The 21,795-nt window shown below is 45.5% G+C and overlaps 1 protein-coding gene across 3 annotated transcripts in view; it reads right to left on the minus strand.

Moving 5' to 3' along the window:
* The window catches only part of LOC139584227 (neuroplastin-like), a 73,756-nt gene that overhangs the window by 3,466 nt on the left and 48,495 nt on the right, over positions 1–21,795 (minus strand). For 2 of the 3 annotated variants that reach the window (XM_071415833.1, XM_071415831.1), the window contains exons 4-7: positions 16,680–16,813; positions 10,870–11,143; positions 2,392–2,413; positions 1,228–1,296 (exon numbers count right to left, since the gene is read on the minus strand). In XM_071415833.1, the coding sequence (XP_071271934.1) occupies positions 1,236–1,296; positions 2,392–2,413; positions 10,870–11,143; positions 16,680–16,813 (491 nt within the window). In that variant the 3' untranslated portion in view covers positions 1,228–1,235. The remainder of the gene's footprint in view (positions 1–1,227; positions 1,297–2,391; positions 2,414–10,869; positions 11,144–16,679; positions 16,814–21,795) is intronic. The other variant, XM_071415832.1, reaches the window with a different exon arrangement.

The following is a 21,795-nucleotide window of genomic DNA, read 5'->3' on the forward strand; positions in this document are numbered from 1 at the left end:
GTCAGTGGTAATGACGAGATTACATCTATCTGCCAGTGGTAATGACGAGATTACATATATCTGTCAGTGGTATTGACGAGATTACATCTATCTGCCAGTGGTATTGACGAGATTACATCTATCTGCCAGTGGTATTGACGAGATTACATCTATCTGCCAGTGGTATTGACGAGATTACATCTATCTGCCAGTGGTAATGACGAGATTACATCTATCTGCCAGTGGTAATGACGAGATTACATCTATTTGCCAGTGGTAATGACGAGATTACATCTATTTGCCAGTGGTAATGACGAGATTACATCTATCTGCCAGTGGTAATGACGAGATTACATCTATCTGTCAGTGGTAATGACAAGATTACATCTATCTGCCTGTGGTAATGACGAGATTACATCTATCTGTCAGTGGTAATGACAAGATTACATCTATCTGCCAGTGGTAATGACGAGATTACATCTATCTGTCAGTGGTAATGACGAGATTACATCTATCTGCCTGTGGTAATGACGAGATTACATCTATCTGTCAGTGGTAATGACAAGATTACATCTATCTGCCAGTGGTAATGACGAGATTACATCTATCTGTCAGTGGTAATGACGAGATTACATCTATCTGTCAGTGGTAATGACAAGATTACATCTATCTGCCTATGGTAATGACGAGATTACATCTATCTGTCAGTGGTAATGACTAGATTACATCTATCTGCCAGTGGTAATGACGAGATTACATCTATCTGTCAGTGGTAATGACGAGATTACATCTATCTGTCAGTGGTAATGACAAGATTACATCTATCTGCCTGTGGTAATGACGAGATTACATCTATCTGCCAGTGGTAATGACGAGATTACATCTATCTGTCAGTGGTATTGACGAGATACAGTGTGGTCACAGTTCATTGATAAAGTAGACTAGCTTTGTTTTTCAATATTGATCTCCTGTACAACATGTGGCTATCTGTGGTGATTGACAGGTTATTCATAACATACTGTAGCTACATGATGGAGTAAACAACAACATATAACTGGGTAAACAGATCATATGTATCAAGTTTCTCAGATTAGGAGTGCTGAACTAGGATCAGCCCCTCCCCCACCATCTATGTGATCCTATTAATTGTGTTCTGTATGCAAAAACGATCCTGAATCAGATGCGTAATACTTCATTTCCTTATCTTGGCATTACCAATAGAGTGGAGATTTAAAATAAAAAAATTACCAGTGTTCTCAGTTTGTGTTCCTCTGACGAAGGTTCTTGTCTTTGTGATTGTTGGTGGAGTTAGTTTTCCTTCAATAGGATAAACACACGTTAGACTGGGTTACCATCAACATAATTCTACTGGAATACACCTTATTGCTGATCACAAACATTACATCTGCTGATCATTCAAAAGGGTTAGAACCCTACATCTACTGATCATTAAAAAGGGTTAGAACCCTACATCTACTGATCATTAAAAAGGGTTAGAACCCTACATCTACTGATCATTTAAAAGGGTTAGAACCCTACATCTACTGATCATTCAAACGGGTTAGAACACTACATCTACTGATCATTCAAAAGGGTTAGAACCCTACATCTACTGATCATTCAAAAGGGTTAGAACATTACATCTACTGATCATTAAAAAGGGTTAGAACCCTACATCTACTGATCATTAAAAAGGGTTAGAACCCTACATCTACTGATCATTAAAAAGGGTTAGAACACTACATCTACTGATCATTCAAAAGGGTTAGAACCCTACATCTACTGATCATTCAAAAGGGTTAGAACCCTACATCTACTGATCATTCAAAAGGGTTAAAACCCTACATCTACTGATCATTCAAAAGGGTTAGAACCCTACATCTACTGATCATTAAAAAGGGTTAGAACCCTACATCTACTGATCATTAAAAAGGGTTAGAACCCTACATCTACTGATCATTAAAAAGGGTTAGAACCCTACATCTACTGATCATTAAAAAGGGTTAGAACACTACATCTACTGATCATTCAAAAGGGTTAGAACCCTACATCTACTGATCATTCAAAAGGGTTAGAACCCTACATCTACTGATCATTCAAAAGGGTTAGAACCCTACATCTACTGATCATTCAAAAGGTTTAGAACCCTACATCTACTGATCATTCAAAAGGGTTAGAACCCTACATCTACTGATCATTAAAAAGGGTTAGAACCCTACATCTACTGATCATTAAAAAGGGTTAGAACCCTACATCTACTGATCATTAAAACGTTTTTTTTTAGAGCATGCTGTATGGATGTATACATATATTCAGTAGTTTACAGAAAGAGATACAGCACGGAAATAGTAAAGCAAAACACCATACGTAGACTTCTAACTAAATACATGACTGTAACATAGATGTACTTACATTGGTCCAGCTGGTTCGTCATCTGATGCACAAAGGGAAAATACGGAGAAATTAAGACAAATGAAGAAAATGGTGCACGCCGATGGTGAAATGGCAATTGTTTTGGTAGAAAGTATGTCTAAAAAAGTAAGCAATGTGTCACAGTGGTAATATGACTGTAACATCTTGTCTGGTTGGAGGCTTGGTTGAAGGATGTTCCGAGACAGTTCTGCGTGTTCCATAGTTCCATCATTTTGGAATTTAAACTTAGTTCCATAAGTGGAATTAAAGGGCAATTTCACATATTCATAATCTCCAGCACCACTCCAACATCAACATACAGTATGTGAAAACGGTGCATTTTTATGTTTTGTAGTAAAAAAAAAAGAAGAGGTTAGATGACTTGTTTCCAATCACATCGGTGTACATCTTTTGATTTTAAACAATTATGAGTATGCATTGACTACTAATTGCATACTAATTGTCTACTAATTGTCCACTAAATGTCTACATATTGGTTAATGATGTCATTCAAAACACTTATCTTGATTAAGGCAGCCACCCCCGCACCTCTCTGATTCAGAGGGGTTGGGTTAAATGCGGAAGACACATTTCAGTTGAAGATATTCAGTTGTACAGCTGACTAGGTATCCCCCTTTTCCCATTCCCTCTCTCTTTTTAACTACAAAACATAGAAACACGCCATTTTCACATATGTTGATGTTGGGGTGGTGCTGGAGATGATGAATATGAAGTTGAAACACTTTCTAAATGTCCCTTTAAATTCCATATGTGGACTTCAGTTAAATTCCATATGTGGAATTCAGTTAAATTCCATACGTGGAATTCAGTTAAATTCCATAAGTTGAATTCAGTTAAATTCCATATGTGGAATTCAGTTAAATTCCATAAGTGGAATTCAGTTAAATTCCATATGTGGAATTCAGTTAAATTCCATATGTGGAATTCAGTTAAATTCCATATGTGGAATTCAGTTCAATTCCAGAAGTGGAATTCAGTTCAATTCCATATGTGGAATTCAGTTCAATTCCAGAAGTGGAATTCAGTTCAATTCCATATGTGGAATTCAGTTCAATTCCAGAAGTGGAATTCAGTTAAATTCCAGAAGTGGAATTCAGTTAAATTCCAGAAGTGGAATTCAGTTAAATTCCAGAAGTGGAATTCAGTTAAATTCCATATGTGAATGAACTAAACTTAATCTCATAACCATGCTGATGGAATGGAAGCTCAGGTAAAGAAGTTAAATAGAGAATAGACCCTATGCTGAATGGAAGCCATCTTAAAACGTAGCATGAGACGGACAATCACAGTCACAATTAACACCAAATGCAGTCAAAAAGAGCCATAAACCCAACAGGAACCATGGGATGAGAAAGTGATTATGAAATTCAAGCAGAGCAGATGCAAGTTTAAATTAACTTTTGTGACAAACATACCGTATCATGCATAGGCAGACAAACTGCGCACAAAAGTCTTTTCACGCACTGCATTGAAATTGACCAGCACAGAGAAAACAATTGTTGTCCTGTTGAGGCTAAGTTGGTAGTGCATGGTGCTTGCAAAGGAGTGTGGGTTCGATTCCTGCTGGGGATACCCATACGAAAAATGTACGTACACATAAGTCCCTTTTTATTAAACCGTCTGCTACATGGAATGTATTATATTATATTAATTGACTCTTTACAAAGGTATATTATGCTCCTAACATAAACTAGAGAATACAATACATTCAAAACTGAAGATACCCTTGAAGGTGACCTTGGCACAATATACAATTTCTATTTGTTTATGTAAGCTTTGACTGTGAAACTCCATAGAGAAGTAGCCTAAGCAGCAAGTTAAGATGCATTATACTTTAAGGTTCTAAAGAAAACCTAGCGAGCAAAACTGGTGATATGACCAGATAACAACCAAAATATGACGTCTTGATGACATTTTGATGCCGTCAGTAAAAAGGAAAAAGTCTTTACAGAGACCGTTTAGTTGTAACCTGGTAATACGACCAGATAACAACCAAAATATGACGTCTTGATGACATTTTGATGCCGTCAGTAAAAAGGAAAAAGTCTTTACAGAGACCGTTTAGTTGTAACCTGGTAATACGACCAGATAACAACCAAAATATGACGTCTTGATACCGTCAGTAAAAAGGAAAAAGTCTTTACAGAGACCATTTAGTTGTAAACTGGTAATATGACAATCTTCCCAACAACAAAAATCAGTTTACAACCAGAAAATTACGTCTGTTTGACGTCTCGTGCCAAATGTTGCCCACTGTGGACAGATGCATGTAGATAATGTTGTGTGAATGTATCCTGGGGTCAGATTTGCTGTCTTGGCCAATATCCTATGGTACAACAACCATAGGAGTTAGCTGAACAACACAAAGAGCTCTGGGGCCAGGCATAGTATGTTATAGATGCTGATTGAAACTCAAGAGGCATGCAGGAGTCTCTCACTTACCAAACATAGGTTGGGTTAGGCAATTTGGGAAAGAGGCGGGGAAAATATTACACAGTAATACCCTACTTGTATACTCTAAACTTGTCTTAGTACTGCTAATATATATTAACTAAGGGTGTGTGCGTGTGCGTGTGTGAGTGTGTATGTGTGTATGCGTGCGTGCGTCTGCGTGTGCGTGTGTCTGTGTGTGTGTGTGTGTGCGTGTGTGTGTGTGCGTGTGTGTGTGTGTGTGTGTCTGTGTGTGTGTGTGTGTGTGTGTGTGTGTGTGTGTGTGTGTGTGTGTGTGTGTGTGTGTGTGTGTGTGTGTGTGTGTGTGTGTGTGTGTGTGTGTGTGTGTGTGTGTGCGTGTCAGACCTTCGCAGTAGACATCTGCTCTGTCGTTACCTGACACTATGCTGCCTGCGCCTGCACTCAATAATTCAGTCTGAGTTGCTTCACTCAACAGGCGGACGCACACACACACACACACACACACACACACACACACACACACACACACACAACACACACACACACACACACACGACACACACACGACACACACAACACAGTTGCTGTAGGACACACCTTGTCAGGACAATCTCAGTGATAGAATATTCATGGGTAATATGACACTGTAGCCAACAGGGAAGTGTCTATTATTAACGACTGTCGAAGGGCCTTGGCTTGCTCCTCAAATGGTACCCTGTTCCCTATATACAGAGCCCTATAGGCCCACTGTCCAAAGTAGTGCACTATAAAGGGAATAAGGTACCATTTGAAACGCATGTCTTTGTCTTGTTTGTCCTCGTGCTTCTCATTCAGGTAGGCCAGCTGGGACGATGTTAGACTAGCTTGGACGATGTTAGGCCAGCTGGGATGATGTTAGGCCAGCTGGGACGGTGTTAGACTATCTGGGACGATGTTAGACTAGCTGGGACGATGTTAGGCCAGCTGGGACGATGTTAGACTAGCTGGGACGATGTTAGACTAGCTGGGACGATGTTAGGCCAGCTGGGACGATGTTAGACTATCTGGGACGATGTTAGACTAGCTGGGACGATGTTAGGCCAGCTGGGACAATGTTAGGCCAGCTGGGACGATGTTAGGCCAGCTGGGACGATGTTAGACTATCTGGGACGATGTTAGACTAGCTGGGACGATGTTAGACTAGCTGGGACGATGTTAGGCCAGCTGGGACGATGTTAGGCCAGCTGGGACGATGTTAGGCCAGCTGGGACGATGTTAGACTAGCTGGGACGATGTTAGACTAGCTGGGACGATGTTAGACTAGCTGGGACGATGTTAGGCCAGCTGGGACGATGTTAGGCCAGCTGGGACGATGTTAGACTAGCTGGGACGATGTTAGGCCAGCTGGGACGATGTTAGGCCAGCTGGGACGATGTTACACTAGCTGGGACGATGTTAGGCCAGCTGGGACGATGTTAGGCCAACTGGGACGATGTTAGACTAGCTGGGACGATGTTAGACTAGCTGGGACGATGTTAGACTAGCTGGGACGATGTTAGGCCAGCTGGGACGATGTTAGGCCAGCTGGGACGATGTTAGGCCAGCTGGGACGATGTTAGACTAGCTGGGACGATGTTAGACTAGCTGGGACGATGTTAGACTAGCTGGGACGATGTTAGACTAGCTGGGACGATGTTAGGCCAGCTGGGACGATGTTAGGCCAGCTGGGACGATGTTAGACTAGCTGGGACGATGTTAGACTAGCTGGGGACGATGTTAGACTAGCTGGGGACGATGTTAGGCCAGCTGGGACGATGTTAGACTAGCTGGGACGATGTTAGACTAGCTGGGACGATGTTAGGCCAGCTGGGACGATGTTAGGCCAGCTGGGACGATGTTAGACTAGCTGGGACGATGTTAGACTAGCTGGGACGATGTTAGACTAGCTGGGACGATGTTAGACTAGCTGGGACGATGTTAGACTAGCTGGGACGATGTTAGGCCAGCTGGGACGATGTTAGACCAGCTGGGACGATGTTAGGCCAGCTGGGACGATGTTAGACTAGCTGGGGACGATGTTAGGCCAGCTGGGACGATGTTAGACTAGCTGGGACGATATTAGACTAGCTGGGGACGATGTTAGGCCAGCTGGGACGATGTTAGACTAGCTGGGACGATGTTAGACTAGCTGGGACGATGTTAGGCCAGCTGGGACGATGTTAGGCCAGCTGGGACGATGTTAGACTAGCTGGGACGATATTAGACTAGCTGGGGACGATGTTAGGCCAGCTGGGACGATGTTAGACTAGCTGGGACGATGTTAGACTAGCTGGGACGATGTTAGGCCAGCTGGGACGATGTTAGGCCAGCTGGGACGATGTTAGACTAGCTGGGACGATGTTAGACTAGCTGGGACGATTTTAGGCATGTTAGACCAGCTGGGACGATGTTAGCAAGGTAGTAGTGGTAACAATGTGGAACACATGTCCCTGCTCACTGCGGGTTAATATGAGAGGAAACCCTGATCACTGCGGGTTAATATGAGAGTAAACCCTGATCACTGTGGGTTAATAAGAGAGGAAACCCTGATCACTGCGGGTTAATATGAGAGTAAACCCTGATCACTGTGGGTTAATAGGAGAGTAAACCCTGATCACTGTGGGTTAATAGGAGAGGAAACCCTGATCACTGTGGGTTAATATGAGGGTAAACCCTGATCACTGTGGGTTAATAAGAGAGGAAACCCTGATCACTGCGGGTTAATATGAGAGTAAACCCTGATCACTGTGGGTTAATATGAGAGTAAACCCTGATCACTGTGGGTTAATATGAGAGTAAACCCTGATCACTGTGGGTTAATAGGAGAGTAACCCCTGATCACTGTGGGTTAATAGGAGAGGAAACCCTGATCACTGTGGGTTAATATGAGGGTAAACCCTGATCACTGTGGGTTAATAGGAGAGTAAACCCTGATCACTGCGGGTTAATATGAGGGTAAACCCTGATCACCGTGGGGTAATAGGAGGGTAAACCCTGATCACTGTGGGTTAATATGAGGGTAAACCCTGATCACTGTGGGAAAATAGGAGAGTAAACCCTGCTCACTGTGGGTTAATATGAGGGTAAACCCTGATCACTATGGGTTAATAGGAGAGTAAACCCTGATCACTGTGGGTTAATATGAGGGTAAACCCTGATCACTGTGGGTTAATAATAGGGTAAACCCTGAACGCCGTGGGTTAATAGGAGAGTAAACCCTGATCACTGTGGGTTAAGATGAGAGTAAACCCTGATCACTGTGGGTTAATAGGAGGGTAAACCATGAACGCTGTGGGTTAATAGGAGAGTAAACCCTGATCACTGTGGGTTAATAGTAGGGTAAACCCCGAACACCGTGGGTTAATATGAGAGTAAACCCTGATCACTGTGGGTGAATATGAGGGTAAACCCTGATCACTGTGGGTTAATAGGAGAGTAAACCCTGATCACTGTGGGTTAATATGAGGGTAAACCCTGATCACTGTGGGTTAATATGAGGGTAAACCCTGAACACCGTGGGTTAATAGTAGGGTAAACCCTGAACGCCGTAGGTTAATAGGAGAGTAAACCCTGATCACTGTGGGTTAATATGAGGTAAACCCTGATCACTGTGGGTTAATATGAGGGTAAACCCTGATCACTGTGGGAAAATAGGAGAGTAAACCCTGCTCACTGTGGGTTAATATGAGGGTAAACCCTGATCACTGTGGGTTAATATGAGGGTAAACCCTGACCACTGTGGGAAAATAGGAGAGTAAACCCTGATCACTGTGGGTTAATATGAGGGTAAACCCTGATCACTATGGGTTAATAGGAGAGTAAACCCTGATCACTGTGGGTTAATAGGAGAGTAAACCCTGATCACTGTGGTTAATATGAGGGTAAACCCTGAACACCGTGGGTTAATAGTAGGGTAAACCCTGAACGCCGTAGGTTAATAGGAGAGTAAACCCTGATCACTGTGGGTTAAGATGAGAGTAAACCCTGATAACTGTGGGTTAATATGAGGGTAAACCATGAACGCTGTGGGTTAATAGGAGAGTAAACCCTGATCACTGTGGGTTAATAGGAGAGTAAACCCTGATCACTGTGGGTTAATAAGAGAGTAACCCCTGATCACTGTGGGTTAATAGGAGAGTAAACCCTGATCACTGTGGGTTAATAGGAGAGTAAACCCTGATCACTGTGGGTTAATATGAGAGTAAACCCTGATCACTGTGGGTTAATATGAGAGTAAACCCTGATCACTGTGGGTTAATATGCGGGTAAACCCTGATCACTGTGGGTTAATATGAGGGTAAACCCTGATCACTGTGGGTTAATATGAGGGTAAACCCTGAACACCGTGGGTTAATAGGAGAGTAAACCCTGATCGCTGTGGGTTAATAGGAGAGTAAACCCTGATCGCTGTGGGTTAATAGGAGAGTAAACCCTGATCGCTGTGGGTTAATAGGAGAGTAAACCCTGATCACTGTGGGTTAATATGAGGGTAAACCCTGATCACTGTGGGTTAATATGAGGGTAAACCCTGATCACTATGGGTTAATAGGAGAGTAAACCCTGATCACTGTGGGTTAATATGAGGGTAAACCCTGATCACTGTGGGTTAATAGTAGGGTAAACCCTGAACGCCGTAGGTTAATAGGAGAGTAAACCCTGATCACTGTGGGTTAAGATGAGAGTAAACCCTGATCACTGTGGGTTAATATGAGGGTAAACCATGAACGCTGTGGGTTAATAGGAGAGTAAACCCTGATCACTGTGGGTTAATAGTAGGGTAAACCCTGAACACCGTGGGTTAATAGGAGAGTAAACCCTGATCACTGTGGGTGAATATGAGGGTAAACCCTGATCACTGTGGGTTAATAGGAGAGTAAACCCTGATCACTGTGGGTTAATATGAGGGTAAACCCTGAACACCGTGGGTTAATAGTAGGGTAAACCCTGAACGCCATAGGTTAATAGGAGAGTAAACCCTGATCACTGTGGGTTAGGATGAGAGTAAACCCTGATAACTGTGGGTTAATATGAGGGTAAACCATGAACGCTGTGGGTTAATAGGAGAGTAAACCCTGATCAATGTGGGTTAATAGTAGGGTAAACCCCGAACATCGTGGGTTAATAGGAGATTAAACCCTGATCACTGTGGGTTAATAGGAGAGTAAACCCTGATCACTGTGGGTTAATATGAGAGTAAACCCTGATCACTGTGGGTTAATAGGAGAGTAAACCCTGATCACTGTGGGTTAATATGAGAGTAACCCCTGATCAATGTGGGTTAATATGAGAGTAAACCCTGATCACTGTGGGTTAATATGCGGGTAAACCCTGATCACTGTGGGTTAATATGAGGGTAAACCCTGATCACTGTGGGTTAATAGGAGAGTAAACCCTGATCACTGTGGGTTAATAGGAGAGTAAACCCTGATCGCTGTGGGTTAATAGGAGAGTAAACCCTGATCGCTGTGGGTTAATAGGAGAGTAAACCCTGATCACTGTGGGTTAATATGAGGGTAAACCCTGATCACTGCGGGTTAATATGAGAGGAAACCCTGATCACTGTGGGTTAATATGAGGGTAAACCCTGATCACTGTGGGTTAATATGAGAGGAAACCCTGATCACTGTGGGTTAATATGAGGGTAAACCCTGATCACTGTGGGTTAATAACAGAGTAAACCCTGATCACTGTGGGGTAATAGGAGGGTAAACCCTGAACGCTGTGGGTAAACTAAGATTACTTGGGTTAGCCCTCCACTACATCACTGGTTGTTAGGTCAACAGCTGATTGGGAAGGATATTCATATATACAGAGAGAACTACAGTATGTTTTAAAAATGTAGTAATATCTGCAGCATTGAAGAACGTCGACTATTGTTTTCCTCCACTTTGAAAACAATGAATTATTTGAAAAGGCCTATCTGCAAACTATACTTGACCACAAAAACAAATAAAAACATCAAAATGAGAACAAACCACAAATCAAAATGGCCGCCATGACTGATATGGTCTCAGACTCCTGACTCACCGTCTTGTATGTCGTCTGGCTTCTTGCGTTTCTCATAGACCACGATGATGACGACCAGGATGATGACCTCAGCCAGGACGCCCAGCAGAGGCCAAAGCCAGGCCAGGTAGCTCCGGACCCGCAGCACAGACACCACGGACGACGTGCCGATCACGTTGCTGGCGTTGCACTGATACTCCCCCGGGTCGGAGACGATGTCCAGGTTGATGATGCTCAGCTCAGTGTAGTTGTCTTTGTTGTTAATGAAGAAACGGCCGGAGGAATTTTCAATGTCCTGAGGGGAAGAGGAGGGAGGGGGAGAAGAGAAAGACAGGGGTGGAAGAAAATGAGAGAAGTGATTATGGCATGTGTGCGCATGTGTGCCAATGTTCTGGGAGAAGAAAAACCACAACAACTACAACAACCACCACCACAACCACCACCACAACCACATCCACAACCACATCCACAACCACATCCACAACCACATCAACCACCACCACCACCACCACCACCATCACCACCATGACCACCACCACATCCACAACAACCATCACCACAACCACATCCACAACCACCACCACATCCACCACCATCACCACCACAACAACCACCACATCCACAACAACCATCACCACAACCACAACCACCACCACATCCACAACCACCACATCCACAACAACCATCACCACAACCACAACCACCACCACATCCACAACCACCACATCCACAACAACCACCACCACCACAAAGACCACCATATCCACAACCACAACCACCACATCCACAACCACCATCACAACCACCACCACCACCACAACCACCACATCCACTACAACCACCACCACAACAACCACCATCACAACCACCACATCCACAACAACCACCATAACCACCACCACAACCACAACCACAACTACAACCACCACATTCACAACCACCACAACCACCACTACATCCACAACCACCACATTCACAACCACCACCACAACTACCATAACCACCACTATAACCACCACCACCACAACAACCACCACATCCACAATCACCACTACATCCACAACCACCACATCCACCACCACAACCACCACCACATCCACAACTACCACATCCTCAACAACCACCACCACAACCACAACCACAACTACCACAACCACCACATTCACATCCACAACAACCACCACCACCACAACCACCACCACAACTACCACAACCACCACTATAACCACCACCACCACAACAACCACCACAACCACCACCACATCCACAACAACCACCACCACCACAACCACCACCACAACCACCACCACCACATCCACACAACCACCACCACCACAACAACCACCACAACCACCACCACAACCACCACATCCACCACCACCACAACCACCACCACAACAACCACCACAACCACCACCACAACCACCACAACCACCACCACAACAACCACCACCACAACCACCACAACCACCACCACAACCAACCACCACCACAACAACCACCACATCCACAACAACCATCACCACATCCACAACCACCACATCCACAACCACCACCACATCCACAACCACCACCACAACCACCACCACATCCACAACAACCACCACCACATCCACAACAACCACCACCACCACCACCACCACCAACAACCACCACATCCACAACAACCACCACCACCACATCCACAACCACCACCACAAGCACAACCACCACATCCACAACCACCACATCCCCAACCACCACTCCACCACAACCACCACCACCACATCCACAACAACAACCACCACAACCACCACCACCACATCCACAACAACCACCACAACCACCACAACCACAATCACCACCACCACAACCACCACATCCACAACCACAACCACAACAACCACAATCACCACCACCACATCCACAACAACCACCACCACAACCACCAAATCCACCACCACAACCACCACCACAACAACCACCACATCCACAACACCACCACCATCACAACTACCACATCCACCACAACAACAACAACAACCACAACCACCACAACCACCACATCCACCACATCCACCACAACCACCACCACCACAACAAAAACCACCATATCCACAACCACCACATCCACAACCACCATCACAACGACCACAACCACCACCACAACCACCACATCCACTACAACCACCTCCACCACATCCACCACCACTACCAAAACAACCACCACCACAACCACCACATCCACCACATCCACAACTACCACAACCACCACATTCACATCCACAACATCACCACCACCACCACAACTACCACAACCACCACTATAACCACAACCACCACTATAACCACCACCACCACAACAACCACCACATCCACAACCACCACTACATCCACAACCACCACTACATCCACAACGACCACATCCACCACCACCACATGCACAACAACCACAACAGCCACATCCACAACAACCACATCCACACCACCACCACCACCACAACCACCACATCCACAATAACCACCACAACAACTACCACAACCACCACCACCACCACCACCACATCCACAACAACCACCACCACAGCCACCACCACCACCACAACAATGACCACAACCACCACCACCACAACAACCACCACCACAACAATGACCACAACCACCGCCACAACCACAACAACCACCACAACCACCACCACAACAACCACAACCACCCCAACCACCACCACATCCACCACCACCACCACATCCACAACAACCACCACAACCACCACCACCACATCCACAACGACCACCACAACCACAACCGACACCACAACAACCACCACAACCACAACAACCACCACCACAACCACAACCACCACAACACAACAACCACCACAACCACATCCACAACCACCACCACAACAACAACCACCAAATCCACAAACAACCACCACCACCACCACCACATCCACAACAACCACCACAACAACAACCACCACCACAACCACAACAACCACCACATCCACAACAACCACCACCACAACCACACCACATCCATCACCACAACCACCACATCCACTACAACCACCACCACCACCACAACCACCACTACATCCACAACCACCACATCCACAACCACCACATCCACAACCACCACAACCACCACATCCATAACACCACCACATCCATAACAACCACAACCACCATATCCACCACCACATCCATAACAACCACCACCACAACCACAACCACCACCACCACAACCACCACTATAACCACCACATTCACATCCACAACAACCACCACCACAACAACCACCACATCCACAACAACCATCACCACATCCACAACCACATCCACAACCACCACCACAACAACCACCACAACCACCACCATCACCACCACAACCACAACAACCACCACAACCACAACAACCACCACCACAGCCACCACCACCACCACAACAATGACCACAACCACCGCCACAACCACAACAACCACCACAACCACAACAACCACCACAACCACCACCACATCCACAACAACCACCACAACAACTACCACAACCACCACCACAGCCACCACCACCACCACAACAATGACCACAACCACAACAACCACCACAACCACCACCACAAGAACCACCACAACCACCACCACAACAACCACAACCACCACCACAACAACCACAACCACCACCACAGCCACCACCACCACCACAACAACCACAACCACAACAACCACCACCACCACCACCACCACCACAATAACCACTACCACAACAACCACCACCACAGCCACCACCACCACCACCACCACCACATCCACAACAACCACCACAACCACCACCACAACAACCACCAGAACCACCACCACATCCACAACAACCACCACAACCACCACCACAACAACCACCACCACCACATCCACAACCACCACCACCACCACCACAACCACAACCACCACCACCACCACCACATCCACAACCACCACCACCACCACAACCACCACCACCACCACAACAACCACCACCACAACCACCATATCCACAACAACCACCACAACCACATCCACAACCACCACAACAACCACCACAACAACAACCACAGCCACCACCACCACCACAACAACCACAACCACCACCACCACCACCACCACCACCACCACAACCACCACAACAACCACCACCACAATAACCACTACCACATCCACAACAACCACCACCACAGCCACCACCACCACCACATCCACAACAACCACCACAACCACCACCACAACAACCACCAGAACCACCACCACATCCACAACAACCACCACAACCACCACCACAACAACCACCACCACCACATCCACAACCACCACCACCACCACCACAACCACAACCACCACCACAACCACCACATCCACAACCACCACCACCACCACAACCACCACCACCACAACAACAACCACCACCACAACCACCATATCCACAACAACCACCACAACCACATCCACAACCACCACAACAACCACCACAACAACCACCACCACAACAACAACAACCACCACAACCACCACCACCACAACAACCACCACATCCACAACAACCACCACAACCACCACAACCACCACCACCACATCCACAACAACCACCACATCCACAACAACCACCACCACCACAACAACCACCACCACAACCACCACAACCACATCCACAACCACCACCACAACCACCACCACATCCACAACCACAACCACCACCACAACCACCACCACAACCACAACCACCACATCCACAACCACAACCACCACATCCACCCACCACAACCACCACACCACACCACAACCACCACATCCACCACAACCACCACAACCACCACCACATCCACAACCACCACCACCACAACCACAACCACCACCACAACCACCACATCCACAACCACCACCACCACATCCACAACCACCACCACCACAACAACCACCACCACAACCACCACTATAACCACCACATTCACATCCACAACAACCACATCCACAACAACCACCACCACAACCACCACATCCACAACAACCACCACCACAACCACCACAACCACCACAAAAACCAACACCACAATCACCACAACCACCACCACAACCACCACATTCACAACCACCACATCCACAACAACCACCACCACAACCACCACCACAACCACCACATTCACAACCACCACATCCACAACTACCACCACCACATTCACAACCACCACATCCACAACTACCACATCCACAACAACCACCACCACAACCACCACAATCACCACCACAACCACCACATCCACAACTACCACCACCACAACAACCACCACAACCACAACTACCACAACCACCACATTCACATCCACCACAACCACCACTATAACCACCACATTCACATCCACCACAACCACAACCACCACCACAACCACCACAACCACCACATCCACAACCACCACATCCACAACCACCACATCCACAACAACCACCACCACAACCACCACCACCACCACAACCACCACAACCACCACTTTAACCACCACATCCACAACCAACACGTCCACAACCACAACAACCACCACAACCACCACTTTAACCACCACATTCACAACCACCACATCCACCACAACCACCACATCCACCACCACCACCACCACCACCAGCACCAGCACCACCACCACAACCACCACCACAACAACCACCACAACAACCACCACCACCACAACAACAACCACAACCACCACCACAACAACAACCACCACAACCACAACCACCACAACCACCACCACAACAACCACCACCACCACAACAACAACCACCACCACAACCACAACCACAACCACCACAACCGCAACAACAAGACATACCATGTAGAACCCATTGTCCAGTTTGTGCCAGGTCCAGATAGGGTAGGGGTAGCCAGTGGCCTTACAGTAGAGCAGGGCCTTCTGGCCCTCGTTCTTATTGTCACTACGCTTGTGGCCTGTGATGTCAGGACCAGCTGGAATGAGGGCACAACCAATCAGAACAAAGGAAATCAAAAACAAGGAATGCAATGATAACTTTTACTAATAATAATGTATGTTATCACATAAAAAACTCTCAGGGCTAATGAGAGTTTTTACACCAAATGGTGTATTTATTTTTGAAAAGGGCCCACAGGGCTCTCTGGTCAAAAGTAGTGCAATATGTAGGGAATAGGGTACCATTTGGAATATACAGAATGAAGGCAATGCCAGTTTTACTATTAATACAATGTTATCACATAATTTGGCAATAAGGCACGAGGGGGTGTGGTATATTGGCCATATACCACAAACCCCTAGAGTGCCTTATTGCTTTTATAAACTGGTTACCGATGTAATTAGAGTAGCAAAAATACATGTTTTGTCATACCCATGGTATACAGTCTGATATACCACGGCTGTCAGCCAATCAGCATTCAGGGCTCGAATCACGCAGTTTATAATAATGCTTTTAGTGCTTGTATTCCAAATAGCACCCCATTCCTTATACAGTGCACTATTTTATGGGCCCCGGTTAAAAGTAGTGCACTATATAGGGAATAGGGTGCCACTGGATAGGGAATAGGGTGCTACTGCGGAGGTATAGTGCACTATATAGGGAATAGGGGGCTACTGCGGAGGTATAGTGCACTATATAGGGAATAGGGTGCCACTATATAGGGAATAGGGTGCCACTATATAGGGAATAGGGTGCTACTGCGGAGGTATAGTGCACTATAAATAGGGAATAGGGTGCCACTGGGGAAGGCACCCAATGAAGGCAATGACAGTTTTACTAATAAAACTCATAATAAAGTCTCATGGTGTGTTAACATCAGGGTTGGGGTCAATTCCATTTTGAATTCTGTCAATACAGGAAGTAAACTGAACCTATGGAGTGCCCTATTTAGATACAGTGGGGAGAACAAGTATTTGATACACTGCCGATTTTGCAGGTTTTCCTACTTACAAAGCATGTAGAGGTCTGTAATTTTTATCATAGGTACACTTCAACTATGAGAGACGGAATCTAAAACAAAAATCCAGAAAATCACATTGTATGATTTTTAAGTAATTAATTTGCATTTTATTGCATGACATAAGTATTTGATACATCAGAAAAGCAGAACTTAATATTTGGTACAGAAACCTTTGTTTGCAATTACAGAGATCATACGTTTCCTGTAGTTCTTGACTAGGTTTGCACACACTGCAGCAGGGATTTTGGCCCACTCCTCCCTACAAATCTTCTCCAGATCCTTCAGGTTTCGGGGCTGTCGCTGGGCAATACGGACTTTCGGCTCCCTCCAAAGATTTTCTATTGGGTTCAGGTCTGGAGACTGGCTAGGCCACTCCAGGACCTTGAGATGCTTCTTACGGAGCCACTCCTTAGTTGCCATGGCTGTGTGCTTTGTGTCGTTGTCATGCTGGAAGACCCAGCCACGACCCATCTTCAATGCTCTTACTGAGGGAAGGAGGTTGTTGGCCAAGATCTCGCGATACATGGCCCCATCCATCCTCCCCTCAATACGGTGCAGTCGTCCTGTCCCCTTTGCAGAAAAGCATCCCCAAAGAATGATGTTTCCACCTCCATGCTTCACGGTTGGGATGGTGTTCTTGGGGTTGTACTCATACTTCTTCTTCCTCCAAACACGGCGAGTGGAGTTAGACCAAAAAGCTCTATTTTTGTCTCATCAGACCACATGACCTTCTCCCATTCCTCCTCTGGATCATCCAGATGGTCATTGGCAAACTTCAGACAGGCCTGGACATGCACTGGCTTAAGCAGGGGGACCTTGCGTGCGCTGCAGGATTTTAATCCATGACGGCGTAGTGTGTTACTAATGGTTTTCTTTGAGACTGTGGTCCCAGCTCTCTTCAGGTCATTGACCAGGTCCTGCCGTGTAGTTCTGGGCTGATCCCTCACCTTCCTCATGATCATTGATGCCCCACGAGGTGAAATCTTGCATGGAGCCCCAGACCGAGGGTGATTGACCGTCATCTTGAACTTCTTCCATTTTCTAATAATTGCGCCAACAGTTGTTTCCTTCTCACCAAGCTGCTTGCCTATTGTCCTGTAGCCCATCCCAGCCTTGTGCAGGTCTACAATTTTATCCCTGATGTCCTTACACAGCTCTCTGGTCTTGGCCATTGTGGAGAGGTTGGAATCTGTTTGATTGAGTGTGTGGACAGGTGTCTTTTATACAGGTAACGAGTTCAAACAGGTGCAGTTAACACAGGTAATGAGTGGAGAACAGGAGGGCTTCTTAAAGAAAAACTAACAGGTCTGTGAGAGCCGGAATTCTTACTGGTTGGTAGGTGATCAAATACTTATGTCATGCAATAAAATGCAAATTAATTATTTAAAAATCATACAATGTGATTTTCTGGATTTTTGTTTTAGATTCCGTCTCTCACAGTTGAAGTGTACCTATGATAAAAATGACAGACCTCTACATGCTTTGTAAGTAGGAAAACCTGCAAAATCGGCAGTGTATCAAATACTTGTTCTCCCCACTGTATATACATTCACAGGACAGATTATTAGGTACACCACCATGTTCACGAAAATGGATTGCTCCTACAGACAGTGAGTCACGTGGCCGTTGCTTACTATATAAAAGCAAGCAGACAGGCATCTAGTTACTGTTTGATTGAACGTTATAACGGTGCAAAACGAGTGACGTAAGTGGCTTTGAGCGTGGTATGATTGTTGGTTCCAGGCGCACCGGTTCAAGTATCTCAGAAACGGACGGCCTCCTGGGCTTTTCACACACGACAGTGTCTAAGGGTTTACAGAGAATGGTGAGACGAACACAAAACATCCAGTCGGCGGCAGTCCTGTGGACGACAACAGCTCGTTGATGAGAGAGGTCGAAGGAGAATGGGCAAGAACGCTGCACGCTAACAGGCCCGTCTACAAACGGACCAATAACAGCGCAGTACAAACAGTGGCGTGCAGAACGGCGTCTCGGGAACGCACAACTCGTCGGTCCTCGTCAGGGATTGGCTGTTGCAGCAGACGACCACACCGGGTTCCACTCCTATCAACACAGGGCAACTGAGGAGTGGAAAAACATTGTCTGGTCGGACGAATCACGATTTGGCGTAAGCAGCAAGAATCCATGGACCCATCCTGCCTGGTGTCAACGGTACATACAGGCTGGTGGTGGTAGTGTACTGGTGTGGGTGGAACGATAAAAATCAATTGATACGAATTGAGCAACGAATGTTTACGCCACCATGTAGAATCAATGTCCCGGATAATTCAGGCTGTTCTGGAGGCAAAGCCGGGTCCGACACGGTACTAGGGTGTACCTAATAAACCAGCCACTGAGTATGTTCTCCATGTTTGCTGTAGTACAAATAAAACATTTTTGGCTGAGATTCCATTACTAAGCCTACATTATTTCCTGGGTTAGTTGCCCAGATCTGACGACACAACCTTAAAATTAGTACATTTTGATTTTTACATCACCAGCTAAAAATTAAGAGAAACGATGAAACTCAATAAAATTCTCTTTCACAAAAATGTTGGTTTATTATCCCATACAATAATCTGTACACTTAATTTTTTGTTGCCAAATGTGTTTTGGGTTTGTTAAATATATATAATTTTCTGACCCCACTGCAATTCCCCCATGACCCCACTAGAGGTTGCAACTCGACTGTGAATACCACTGCCTTAGTGTAATGATCGGCCTTGGCACGATCTTGCAGACGTACACTCTCTGTTATCACTTTGTGTTGTATACAGACTACGGTTATTGTATACAGACTACAGTTATCATATACAGAATAAAGTAATTGATTACAGAATACAGTTATTGATTACAGAATACAGTTATTGTATACAGACTACAGTTATCATATACAGAATACAGTAATTGATTACAGAATACAGTTATTGATTACAGAATACAGTTATTGTATACAGACTACAGTTATCGTATACAGAATACAGTAATTGATTACAGAATACAGTAATTGATTACAGAATACAGTTATTGTGTACAAATACAGTTATCGTATACAGAATACAGTTATCGTATACAGAATACAGTAATTGATTACAGAATACAGTAATTGATTACAGAATACAGTTATTGTGTACAAATACAGTTATCGTATACTGTCTACAGTTCAGTTTCAGTGAGAGTTAACCACCTTGATACTAGTAGCATGTGTAAAGGGATTACTACTCTGCTCTGAAATCACTCTGTGAATAAATACATATTGTGGCATCCATTTATCAGTTACATTGTTTTACATTTTTGTCATTTAGCAGACACTCTTATCCCGAGAGACTTACGAGACCAATCAGGGTTAAGTGGCTTGCTCAAGGGCACATCGACAGATTTTTATCACATAGTTGGCTCGGGGATTCAAACCAATTACCTTTTGGTTACTGCCAGTGAAACAAGCTAGGGATGATGCTAGGGATGATTCTCTGATTCTGATGCAGAGTGGTTGGAAAGAGCCTTACAGTAATCCTCCAATCAGACAGACAGACAGACCAGCCACCATCTGCTACCTCTGAGCTGTCCCTCTACTGGTTAGATATGTAACAGTATAACTTTAAACCGTCATCAATGTAACAGTATAACTTTAGTAAGTCCCCTCGCCCCGACCTCGGGCGCGAACCAGGGACCCTCTGCACACGTCAACAACGGTCACCCACGAAGCGTCGTTACCCATCGCTCCACAAAAGCCGCGGCCCTTGCAGAGCAAGGGGAAACCCTACTTCTAGGTTTCAGAGCAAGTGACGTAACTGATTGAAACGCTAGTAGCGCGTACCCGCTAACTAGCTAGCCATTTCACATCCGTTACAGATAGAAACTGTAGATAGGCTGCCATTGGGAACGAAGGGACATTTCAATTCAGATCACTACAAGGGCATTCACATGACAGACCAAAGAGGTCAAAGGCTTATGTGGTAGATAGGTTAATGTGTCATCTCAAAACAACAACAGTAGAT

The sequence above is a fragment of the Salvelinus alpinus genome, chromosome 9 (assembly GCF_045679555.1).
Source record: "Salvelinus alpinus chromosome 9, SLU_Salpinus.1, whole genome shotgun sequence".
NCBI classification, from domain to species: Eukaryota; Metazoa; Chordata; class Actinopteri; order Salmoniformes; family Salmonidae; genus Salvelinus; species Salvelinus alpinus.